At 44.2% G+C, this 12,864-nt stretch overlaps 1 protein-coding gene across 1 annotated transcript in view; it reads left to right on the top strand.

Moving 5' to 3' along the window:
- SDK1 (sidekick cell adhesion molecule 1) overlaps positions 1–12,864 on the top strand; it is a 983,380-nt gene that overhangs the window by 388,269 nt on the left and 582,247 nt on the right. Inside the window, exon 2 of the mRNA XM_062180134.1 lies at positions 2,816–2,975. Within this exon, the coding sequence (XP_062036118.1) occupies positions 2,816–2,975 (160 nt within the window). The remainder of the gene's footprint in view (positions 1–2,815; positions 2,976–12,864) is intronic.

Here is a 12,864-nt window from a genome sequence, read left to right as displayed (position 1 = left end):
GAATTCAGAAAAAATTTACAGGACATATACTGGGATATAATCCATACATACATTATTTTCAAAATTTAATAAATATTAATAGACATAATTTTTCTTTTTTTAAAAATTTTTTTTGACAGGCAGAGTGGACAGTGAGAGAGAGAGAGACAGAGAGAAAGGTCTTCCTTTGCCGTTGGTTCACCCTGCAATGGCCGCCACGGCTGGTGCGCTGCGACCGGCGCACCACGCTGATCCCAAGGCAGGAGCCAGGTGCCTCTCCTGGTCTCCCATGGGATGCAGGGCTCAAGCACTTGGGCCATCCTCCTCTGCCTTCCCTGGCCATAGCAGAGAGCTGGCCTGGAAGAGGGGCAACCGGGACAGAATCCGGCGCCCCAACCGGGACTAGAACCTGGTGTGCCAGCGCTGCAAGGCGGAGGATTAGCCTATTGAGCCGCGGCGCTGGCCGACATATTTTTTCTTTAAAGATTTATTTATTTATTTGAAAGGCAGAGTTACACAGAGAGAAGGAGAGGCAGAGAGAGAGAGAGAGGTCTTCTATCTACTGGTTCACTTCCCAACTGGCTGCAATGGCCAGAGCTGTGCTGATCCGAAGCCAGGAGCCAGGAATTTCTTCCAGGTCTTCCCACATGGGCGTAGGGGCCCAAGGACTTGGGCCATCTTCTACTGCTTTCCCAGGCCACAGCAGAGAGCTGGATTGGAAGTGGAGCAGCCTGGACCTGAACCAGCGCCCATAGGGATGCTGGCACTGTAGGTGGCGGCTTTCCCTGCTATGCCACAGCACCAGCTCTGACATAATAATTTTTTAGGAAGAATTGGTGGGGAGGAGTTTTCGTTCAGCTGAAGCATGTACCTAACATTCCAGGTGAAGGATCAGGTGCACAGGTAATGGCTTAGCCCAGGATGACACGTGGAAGCAACCAAGTGTGCCTGTGGTGGTATTCATAAACAGAAAGGGTAGCCTGCCTGAAGGGCAGACAGGAAGCAAATTATGCCTATGGGTCTTGTGGTTAAAAAAAAAAAAAAAAAAAGGTGAGGAATCACTTAATTCTGCTTATCTGCTGATGTGGAAAGAGAACACTGGAGTCCTGATCAGTGTCATGCTAATTAGTGTTGGAACAGTAGCTAAAAGCCCAGTGTGCTGCACACACATTTTTAAAAAGGTGTCTCCATACAAAAGATCATGCCTAGAATTCTGCACATTCTTACCAAGGAAATTCATCTGGGTAACGGTGTGAAGACATTGATCTCAGCCTGCCTCCTAAGCCACCCCAGTATGCCCTGATCACCATCTCATCTTCCAAGGTTACCCTTATCTTGACACTTACACCATGGATTAGTTTTGCATTTTTGAATGGAAACATGTTTTTTAACCTTTTTTTCCATCTGAGTTCTGTTACTCAACATCAGTCTGTGGGATTCACATTTTACTGTGTATGTAGTAGTTGGCTCATTCTTGTTATTTTGTAATATTGTGTGAAGACACCAGATTTCCAGCTTTATATTCCATTAAAATTCACAAAAAGAGACAACTGTATGTGAGTGCTTAAAGGGAAAATTAGATTCTCATCTATGTACATATGTATAGATAGATATGTTAATCTTGCTTATCCTAGTCCCTATTTTTAAAACCAGTCAAAGGTTATTTGTGGGAACTTCTCTCTGACAGCTTGTGCATATACCCTCGATCGTTACTTTAAAAATAGATTGCCTGATTAAAACCAAAGGCTTAGATAAACAGGGATTGCCGGGGTTGTCCCTTCGAAAAGCTGGTGTTAATTGTAACAGAAGTAACTTGGGTAAACCTGTCCCCTGTTTCCAGCTGATGGTATCATTGAGCTTCTGGCTTTATGAACTATTTTCTGGGCATGTTTCTAGTGGACTATGGATATTTACTGTCTAATTGGGTCAAACAGTCATCATTTCTGCTTTTTTTTTTTTTAACTTTTATTTAATGAATATAAATTTCCAGTATACAGCTTATGGATTACAATGGCTTCCCCTTCCCATAATTTCCCTCCCACTCGCAACCTTCCCCTCTCCCGCTCCCTCTCCCTTTCCATTCACATCAAGATTCATTTTCAATTCTATTTATATACAGAAGATCAATTTAGTATAAATACTTCAACAGTTTGCACCCACATAGAAACACAAAGTGAAACATACTGTTTGAGTACTAGTTATAGCATTAAATCAAAATGTACAGTACATTAAGGACAGAGATCCCACATCAGGAGCAAGCGCACAGTGGCTCCTGTTATTGACCCAACAAATTGACACTCTAGTTTATGGCGCCAGTAACCACCCTAGGCTGTCGTCATGAGTTGCCAAGGCTATGGAAGCCTTCCAAGTTCCCCGACTCTGATCATATTTAGACAAGGTCATAAAAGACAGGTTGAGGATAGTAACCAATGATCCTAAGAGTGGCCTTAACCAGGTCTGAACAATTATACAGCATTAAGTGGGGAAGAGGACCATCAGTACACACAGGTTGGGAGCAGAGCCATTGGTGGTAGAGTAGAGGTTATGATTACAAAGGAATGAGGCCCAAGTGGACTAGACAGGGTCTAGAACAAAGGACAGAGTCATTATTAGAGGAGCTAAGAAAGGTGCTGTCTAAGCTACAAGTAATTTTTCTGATTGAGAGGTAAATAGAACCTGATAGAAGGGGCTTGATAATAATCTGTTGGGCTTTAGGCATTTCTGCTTTTAAAAATTAAGTCTCTTTAAATAGTTGATGTATTAGTTTGATGGATGTCATTTTCATGTGTATTTGATTCAGTGTTTTTCTCTCCTCTCCCTTCTTGGAATATTGCAGATGATGTTGCACCATATTTTAAAACGGAGCCAGGTCTACCCCAGATTCACCTGGAAGGAAATCGCCTCGTTCTCACTTGCCTTGCAGAAGGGAGCTGGCCTTTGGAATTCAAGTGGATGCACAATGACAGTGAGCTCACCACCTACAGCAACGAATATAAGTAATTGATGGCTTGAAAATAAGATTGCATTTCAGAGTGATGTGTTTAGAATATTTGCCTGATTGGCCATGATCACACAAAGGGAGAAAATATGTGGTTGCATTTCTAACGCATTGAGGATTAAAGGACCAGATTTGAGCATATAATTGGAATGTGATTTACTCTTCTGATATGAACTGTGTTTACACCTAGGAAGTCAATCATTAGATTTGTTAAAATAAGTCCATTAGTGACACTCCTAAACAAAATAACTGTTCTCACAGAGGAGTGCTTCTACAGTGTAACGAGATAAATTTATGTTCTGGCAACAGCCCCCACCCACAAGTGTTATTCCTATCTAAATAGCATAAATATATATTCAGAGCTCTTTAGTTTGGTAGCTTTTGGAGCTCTGAGTAGTCAACAAAAACTTTGGTTTTGAGTTGGGGTGGGGAAGTGTGGAACCTTGTGTGGGCAGAGCCTGTGTAGTCAGTACAGAACACCAAGGATGTACAAATTCGTGCTGTGCGCCTGATGCTGTGCTGTGGCACTGCAGGTATGATGAACACGGTGAGGAGAAGTGAGCATGAGGTGGGGACAGAGCACAAGGCTGGGATTGGTCAGGGCTAGGGGTCATCGGCAGTGTGAAGTCCCAAGCAGCAGCAGTGGCATTGCCCGTGGAGCCTCAGTACGCCTACAGCCTGAGCGCCTCTCTGCTGTGTAAGGGTTCTCTGTTGGGTGCTGCAGCGCTGAGTGGGATGGAGAGCTGGGGGAGCCCGTACAGTCTGCAGATATCAGCAATGCTGTGCTGTCACTTAAATGAACCGAGAAAGAGTTGGCTGTCTGGAGGGACAGCCAGTTCAGTGTCAGGAGTGGTCTGTCCACCCTCTCTCTGTCCCCCAGAGGTGGTGATGGTGTGACCCTTGAAATACGTTCACCTTGCGCTCGCTCTGTGTGTGTGTGTGTGTGCATGTCTGCCTGCAAGAGTTCATCCAAAAGCCCGGCTTCCCAGCATCTCTACACCAGCAGAGGCTTGGCCACCTGGTCTGCTGCCCAACACGGGGGCAGCGCTGAGCACTGCTGCCTTGGCAGAGGCCTGGGTAGGCTGCTGTCCTCAGCACTCTTAGGTTACGCCCCTCCTCATCACACCACAGTCTTTGCTCATTCCCGTTGCCCAGTCACCTCTAAGATAGAGCTTGTGACTTCCTATCACATCAGGCCCCTTCTCTCATTGCATCTACTTTTGTGGGAGCCCTTCACCGTAGTTCAGAGCTCTCTGAAATCCAGTAGTGCTAGATTGGAATCCCAGCGGCTCTGCTGTTAGCTTTGTTTGCATGACCTTGGAGCCCTGCAGTGTCTGCAGTGTGGCTGGTCATCACACACACACACACACACACACACACACACACCCTGTGAGCACTGGCGGTTCTGATGCGTGTGAAACAGCACTATTGTACAGGATCATCTTATGACATGATAAGGATTGGTTTGGGGGAGTAGCAGAAGGAAAACCCAAAAAAGGACACTTAGAAATGAGAGGCATGTGTAATTAATGTGCTTTTGAGGCAGTTGACTTGAGCTCAAGTACTTGCTCTTTAATTTATCGTACATATATAGACAAGTGTAACATTTAGATCTTACTGTAAGATCAGTAATAAAACCCACCTCACAAGATTCTCTTAAAAGATTTTTGTATCTCAGGAAGAAAAAATTGGAGTTTGAAAAGAATCCAGAGTATTCTTCCTAATAAAAAGAACTAGTGATGTAGCACATTTGTTATTGTGGTCTTCAAACTAGGGTATGTGCTTGCATAGTGTGTTTATTTTCTGAGATGGAGCTGCCCGAGAACATGCCTTTGGTCAGGCACTGTGGAACATCCTTTTCTGACCCCTTGGATGACTTCTTGACTAAAGAAAGGCATGACTCTGGGGCTGGTGATTGGTGTAGTAGATTAAGCCTCTACATGTGGCGCCAGATCCCATATGGATGCTGTTTCTAGTCCCAGCTGCTCCAGTTCCAATCCAGCTCCTCACTAATGGCCTGGGAAAGCAGTGGAGGATGGCCCAAGTGCTTGGGCCCCTGCACACATGTGTGAAAGTGGGAGAAAGCTCCAAGCTCCTAACTTCAGATCAGCCATCCAGTTCCCACTGTAGTGGCCATTAGGGGAGTGAACAGCAGGTGGAAGACCTTTCTCTTTCTCTCTGTCTGTAACTCTGCCTCTCAAATAAACAAATAAATACATTTTTATATATCTGTGTGTGTGTGTATGAAAGGCATGACTTTTCCCTATTTTAGTCTCTCTGAGGAACTGTATCTTGATGGTGCAAGAGTAAATAAGTAAATTGAAAGATATAGCGTTAAAGAATTCCTTTTTTAAAATAGGTAATATGGGCATCTAAATCATTATGTTATTTGCATTCCACTGGATACATTTAAGGCTATTTTAAAATTTTCTTTGAGAGTCAGAGAGAAAAACAGATCATCCACCCAAAAGTTCACAACCCAAATGGCCAGGCCATATCCAACAGCAAGGAAGTCAGTCTAGGATGCCCAGGTGGATGGCAAGGACCCAACTATTTTAGCTGTCACCACTGCCTCCTGGGGTGCACTAGTAGGAAGTTGAATCGGAAACTAAGCTAGGATACTAACTCAGACTCTGACTCGAGATGTGGGTGTCTCAATCTGCATTAACTGTAGGCCAAGTTCCCGTCCAGCAATAGTTATTTAATCATAGTTGTGATACAGTTTTATTTTTAAAGCCAGTTTTTACGTTGTACCATTATTGTGTGTGAAACTGCTTATGCTTAACAATCAAAACAATTTTGGTGTCAACCTTAAAAATTCATGAAGAGCTGAAACTCCCTTTGCTTTGCTCCTTCCTCTAGCAGATTTACTTGTTCATTTCAAACACCCATGGTTAATCTACACAGTGAAAAAACATTGTTGGTTATATTGAAGCAAGACTGGGGGGAGTGACTTGTCACGTATGGGCTGTTAAAATAAGGTAGACACTTCACAACTCTCCGACGGAGAGCACGATAAGAAGAAATGGGTTATTCTGAAGCCGGAGTGGTTTGGGGCAGGTGTGATGAGTTATGCTGTGTTCGATGAGGGTTTCAGACACTGAGATGGGTTATCAAGAACCCATTGTGTTTTGTCATCATTTTTGTCAAGATATAAAACCTGCCTAAAAATCTCATGCTATTTTTCAAATTACTCTTTCACCTACTTTTCTTCCAATGAGCACCTTCAGCTGTCATGTGTTAACCTTCCAGAGACCTTTCTATGTTTCCAATTGAAAAATATGAATACTTTATGAAAATGATAGCTATTTCCTACCTGGAAGAGAATCTCTATCCCCCGTCCCCACCCATCGTGGTGTCAGGGAAATGGTATAACCTGCAAAGAGCAAATAATAGAAGTTTGCCTTTTCCAGTTTTGTCTAAAAATAGCATTTTATTCACTGTGTTACACAAAGTGCAGTGAGTTTAAGATGGATGCTCACCTTTGCATTTAGCACAAGTAAATACATTGGCAAAAGAATAGTAGCTAAGTAATTAAACCACGTGAGCTTGGGTCTCTTAGGTGCATTTGTACCTATTTCATCCTGAAAACATTCAGTATAAATTATTTTCTTCTTTGAGATTAAAAAATCGGTTGTAATCATAATCAAAGTGTGTGTACCTGTGTATGTGACATGAGTACATATGCCAAGAATTTCTTAGGATTGGGTGCAGTGTTCATTGTTACAACAAGTAGAAATATTTTGATGCTCTAAACCAAACCACTGAAAATCTTACAGTTCTATTATGAGATCTGTCTGTGGTTCACTTTCCCTGACAGCAAAACAATAGCAATTTGATGGATGTTTGCACATTTTTTTATTTCAGTAAAAATAGGAATGGTTAAGGGAAAAGTTATTTTTCTTATGTTTTATAAAAAGGCAAAGAAATTCACAACATCAATAAAAAATATTAAATACGTGGGAATAACTTAAATGAGTAGAAACTACTTGAAGTGAAGAACAAATCCTGAGAGATACAAAAGTGGAGCCTAGATAGGAAAGGTATGCATTGTAAATCTGTTAGTTTTTTGTAATTATACTTTAACCTAATATGCATTTTTTTAAATTAAAAAAAATTTTTTTTGACAAGGCAGAGTGGACAGTGAGAGAGAGAGAGAGAAAGGTCTTCCTTTTCTGTTGGTTCACCCTCCAATGGCCGCTGTGGCCGGCGCTCCACACTGATCCGAAGCCAGGAGCCAGGTGCTTCTCCTGGTCTCCCATGCAGGTGCAGGGCCCAACCACTTGGGCCATCCTCCACTGCACTCCCGGGCCACAGCAGAGAGCTGGCCTGGAAGAGGAGAAACCGGGACAGAATCCGGCACCCTGACCAGGACTAGAAGCCGGTGTGCCGGCGCTGCAGGCGGAGGATTAGCCTGTTGAGCTGCTGCGCCGGCCCTAATATGTATTTTAGTAAGCCTAATTTTAATAAGATATTTGAAAGGCAGAATGACACAGAAACATGTCTTTGGTTCACTCCCCATGTGGCCGTGGCCCAAGCCAGAATCTCAGAACTCTGTCTGAATTTCTCCTGGCTGGCAGGAGCCCAAGCACTTTCTCCTGTTGTTTGCTAGTTTCCCAGCAGGGATCTAGATTGGAAGTGGAGCACCCAGGACAGGAACTGGCTCTCCCTTATGGGATGCTGGAATGTGAAGCAGTGACTTAACCCTTTGTGCCACAGTGCTGACCCTGAATAATACAATTTAATACATGTGGATGGGATTTGATGGACAAAGGTTAACTTGTGAAATGGAGTTGTTAAGACATCTCAGAAATAGGCAGCAGTTGTCCTTTCTGGGAGTCAAGGCATGATAGGATGCTACAGTAATTAAAAAAACATGTTAGTGGCATAAAAATAATCCTGAGGAGAGATTGAAGCCAGACCCTAAAACAGATGTAAGCAAGTGTGTGTTCAAACTATTGATAAAGAAATTCATTAGGGAAACAAGATTCAAAATAAATCCTTACTTTATATCAAACATCAAAATAAATTTCAGATACATTGAATAATTAACAAATAGAAACAAGAGAAAACAAAGGGAGTATTTAAATGATCTCTAAATATACCAGGTCAAATTATAAAAGCTTTGAAAATTTCACCAAAAACACATCACCAGTAGTCACGTACAACTTCATGTATGCTTAATTAGTCCTTGGAGATTAAGAGGCAAGCTGCAAGCCAGGAAGATACTCCTGACGAGCTAGGCATGTATCTCTAACATCCAGGGTACCTCTGAACACAATGCCTGAGACAAAGGTTCAGTCAGGTAGGTTATTTGGAAACACAGCCCCAGGTAGTAAGTGACAAGATAGGGGCAGTGAGCAGGGAGAGGAGGCAAACCCAACACAGGAATGTGTTCTCAAGCTGGTGGCCCTTGTAACTAGAGCTCAGTCTCAACTGGAACTTGGGGAGAGCCTCATACTTCTATAATCTGAAGATTGAAAGAGGAAAATAATTATCATGTCCCATATTTTGTTGGTAAATACTGGCACCATCGTCATTCGCCTTCGTTTCTAATTAGTGCTTAACTGAACATTCTGGCGGTGAGGCATTGTTTGACGCATGAGTTAAGGCAAGGCGCTTCCACCTGCGTTAACTTGTAACTTCTAACATAAAGCTACTTGAGGCCGCGTGAAACGTGACCGCAGCAGCAGCTCAGGTGCAAAGTGGAGCCAGACAGATTGTTCAAATGGAACATTAGAAGATTCCGTTGAGACCGTTGAACCCGTCAGTGTCCCTCATACCCGCTATTAAGTGTAGTCCATCAAAGAGTACCCTACAAGAAGATACTCAGCTACAGTTCTACAAGGACTTTATTCAGGAGACTTGGTAGAACAAAGGGCTCTTTTTATAAATTTCTCATTCTCTAGTCTGATCTAGATATGACTGACTCTCAACAAGTACCCTGATGACCCAGGCCTCTATCTGTGTGTTCATTTGCCTTGCTTTTGCTGGACCATGGATGCTGTAATTGTGGTGGGTCTCAGAAGCACTTGGAGATACCCCAGTGAATTATCTCCTGCTCACCTCCACTGTGCTGAACCAACCCTAGTGTCTTGGGTAGTGAGCTTTACTTACCTCCATCAATACAGCACCTCTCTTTTTTCATTAGCCATTTGGTATGAAGAATACAAAGTGACCAGGGTGAATTGTAAATTCAGATTCTCTGGTTTCCTTCCTTTTTCTCATATGGAAAATGCATCCCTCTGGACACCGAGACCTTCAATCCAGAAGAGCCCAAGATTAGTAAACACAAATAGGTCCTGGGGTGGGGGCTGGTGAGACTTGGACCCCATAGTTATGGCTCCTGCTTCAACACATGCATCTTGGAGAGCACTGTGAAGCGGTGTGCCCTTTCCTGCTGAAGAACCGCGCTATAACAAGAGACCACATCCGTCTCTGCTGGTAGCAGGTTAGGCATCAAGCATGGGCAAAAGCCAGACTGGCTTTGGTGAGACCGATCGAATGCTAAAGCTGATCTGTTTATATCCAGTTTCTTTAGTTGAGAAGAAATCCAGATGGCATCCTTAGGCATGCCCTCCTTCCCTGTTGATTACTGAGTGCCTAGTCGGAAGTGGATGCTCTCTAGTGATGCAGCTACCCACATAACACACTCAGCTCCGCTGGTTCATCAGCATTCAGAATTCCCTGTCGTATTCTCCCAGACTGCTTTCCCAGGTGCCAGCCATGTGCCGCTGCCAAGCGTCTCTGACTTCCAAGCGTTCCTTTGTCACACATCTCCTATTCATTGTTAAGTTCCTGGTGAACTGCTTGCAGCTCTGTGTGCTTGAGAGGGAATTTTCTTTCTCAGTGTTTGTCTTGGCCACCCATGAATAAGGCTGTAGAGCAATATCTGCATTTTTAAAAAAAAAATTTTTTTGACAGGCAGAGTGGACAGTGAGAGAGACAGAGAGAAAGGTCTTCCTTTGCCGTTGGTTCACCCTCCAATGGCTGCCGCGGCCGGCGCGCTGTGGCCGGCACACTGTGCTGATCCCAAGGCAGGAGCCAGGTGCTTCTCCTGGTCTCCCATGGGGTGCAGAGCCCAAGCACTTGGGCCATCCTCCACTGCCTTCCCAGGCCACAGCAGAGAGCTGGCCTGGAAGAGGGGTAACCGGGACAGAATCCGGCACCCCGACCGGGACTAGAACCCAGTGTGCCGGCGCCGCAAGGCGGAGGATTAGCCTATTGAGCCGCGGCGCCGGCCTGCATTTTCACCATTGCGATGACTCATGTGTAAAGCCAGGCACAAGGTTCCAACTGTTCTACCAGTTGGTGAGGCCTAGGTGTGGTTGGGAAAGCAGCCTTATTCTCACGATTATATGGCTCTGATAGTAATTCCCTCAGAACGGTTCTCTCTTAATGCTCATGTTTGAGTTCTCAGTTTGTTCTGAGGTTTCTAGAGTTGCTTTTCAGTGTGTGTAGTTCCCTTCTGCAGAAGGCGTGTTCTTGTTTCAGAACCTAAGGAGCTGTGCTTGACTTACCTTTTGGGTTTTCCAGAAATTTCCCTCAGTATCCTGATCAACAGGAGATGTATCCAACAACTTTAGATTTGGGATATATGGCCCATGTGGAACTGCAGCTTCTGGAGCTGCAGTCTAATCCTGTTGATCAGTTCTCTCTTGCTCTGGCCTTGGTGAAAGCTGGCAGCCAGGGCCCGGGCATAGTAACAGAGATCAGATTTACTCTCATCTGGAAGAGTTATAACTGTTCAAGACATGTAGAACAGTTGTTTTCAAGACACTAGACGTCAGTTAATGAAAGACTGAGATCCCGGCCGGCGCCGTGGCTCAATAGGCTAATCCTCCGCCTTGCGGCGCCAGCACACCGGGTTCTAGTCCCAGTCGGGGCACCGATTCTGTCCCGGTTGCCCCTCTTCCAGGCCAGCTCTCTGCTGTGGCCAGGGAGTGCAGTGGAGGATGGCCCAAGTGCTTGGGCTCTGCACCCCATGGGAGACCAGGATAAGTACCTGGCTCCTGCCATCGGATTAGCGCGGTGCGCCGGTCGCAGCGCGCCGGCCATGGCGGCCATTGAAGGGTGAACCAACGGCAAAAAAGAAGACCTTTCTCTCTCTCTCTCTCACTGTCCACTCTGCCTGTAAAAAAAAAAAAAAAAAAAAAAAAGACTGAGATCCCACAGAGATTGAAGAATGACAAAGTGAGTGCCATGACTTCCCCCAGTTTACTGCCTTGAGAGAATTTCCAGGCTGTGGATCAGAGGAGGAGAACCCCGGTGGATGCTGGTGGACTCTCTAAGTTGAAGATAGCTAAGGGTTTGAAGAGAGCAAGGCAGCTGGATTTCTCAGGGTGAGTGCCGGAAGGAACAGGTGGCATGGAGAAAAGGCTCTGGGGATCTCAGGAGAGACCCTTTGAGCAGTCAGTGTTCTACCCAGTGCCAGGGAGAGATTTAACCAAGATCACAGGTGCTCACACAGGAGTGAGGGATGGAGCGCCTGCCCTGAAAATCCTTACGACTTAAGGTGACCACAGCTGCCTACAGCCCATAGGAGGGAATGAGGGTCTCGTCTGTCAAGTCTTTAAAAGCAAAACCTAAAAGAACCAAATTGTTTCTCAGTATGTCCACTGTATCAGAGAATGTAGCTCAAGAATTTGAGAGGTCTTGAAAAAGTTCATGGAAAATATGCATTAGGAACAAAACTGCATTGGTTTCCTGACATTGGCTTATATATCAATGTTTCTCTACTATTTAAGGCTCCATTGCTCCTTTCCTGTGTGCATAGCCTAATGGAATAATAGGATATAGGCTCAAATGAACTATTCTTGGCCATTTTAGCTAAACTAAGTAGAATCCCAAAGTCACAAGCTACTTAATTTTCTTGTTTCCTAATGCCTCATATATGAATAGCTAGAAGCTGTAGCTTAAACCTTTCAGTCTGGTTTTAGCATGTAATTTTATCTGAGAACCCTGAAATTGGCAAAATGATTTCTTCATTTCTAAGGCATCAAGTCCTTTTGGCATATTTGTCTGTAAGACAGGGGAAAATGAACTCATGAAGTTAAAAATTGATGGACTACTATCACCTCTTTCTGAGTAACTAACATTGACTTCTGGAGTCTTTTTAATAGACATCTGTGCTATCTTATTTGATTTAGATTTCTAATATTTAATAACGTGACATAGCCACATGTTTCTGTTTGCCACACAAAGTTGTGTATTACTTGCCTTTATTTCTAGCTTTGATTTAACTTAATTTTCCACTCTGTGGAGTCCTGGCATGATTGTTTCTGGAGATTCTGTGAATCAGAATTGGCATTAGGTCTCTTAAAATTCTTATTGGAGATGGTTTGGATTTTTTAATTAATCTCCCTTCATTATTTTATAAAATTAGTTTTTATTTGTCTTAAAGGCAGAATGACACATACATATAGAGAGAGAGCATGTTGTCTTCTGTCTCTGGTTCACTCCCAAAAAGCCCACAACAGCCAAGGCTGAGTCGGGGTGAAGCCAAGAGCCTGGAACTGCATCTGGGTCTCTCACTGCATTGGCCATCACCCGCTACTTCTCAGGGTGTACTTCAGCAGGAAGCTGGATTGGAAGCAGAAAGGAGACTCGAGTCCAGGCCCTCCGGTATGGGAAGCAGGTGTCTGCCAAACACGCACCTGGTTCTTGGTTCTTTTTTTCTTTTTCTTCTTCTTATGCCCACGCCCCTCCCCCATGTATGGCCACAACCCCGCTGTGGCTAGGGCCGTCCATGGGAAGGGCCTGGTTCACATCCAGGGTTACCACCACTGCACTTCTTGGTTCTTTTCTTTGGGGCTCATCATGGAATCTAAGTGAAGAATTTTAACCATAATGACTAACCTAATTTATAACATGACTCATTGGTTTTG

The sequence above is a fragment of the Lepus europaeus genome, chromosome 21 (assembly GCF_033115175.1).
Source record: "Lepus europaeus isolate LE1 chromosome 21, mLepTim1.pri, whole genome shotgun sequence".
In the NCBI taxonomy this organism is placed as follows: domain Eukaryota; kingdom Metazoa; phylum Chordata; class Mammalia; order Lagomorpha; family Leporidae; genus Lepus; species Lepus europaeus.
Note: the sequence above shows the minus strand (reverse complement) of the source record. Positions and strands in the feature narration are given on the sequence as shown.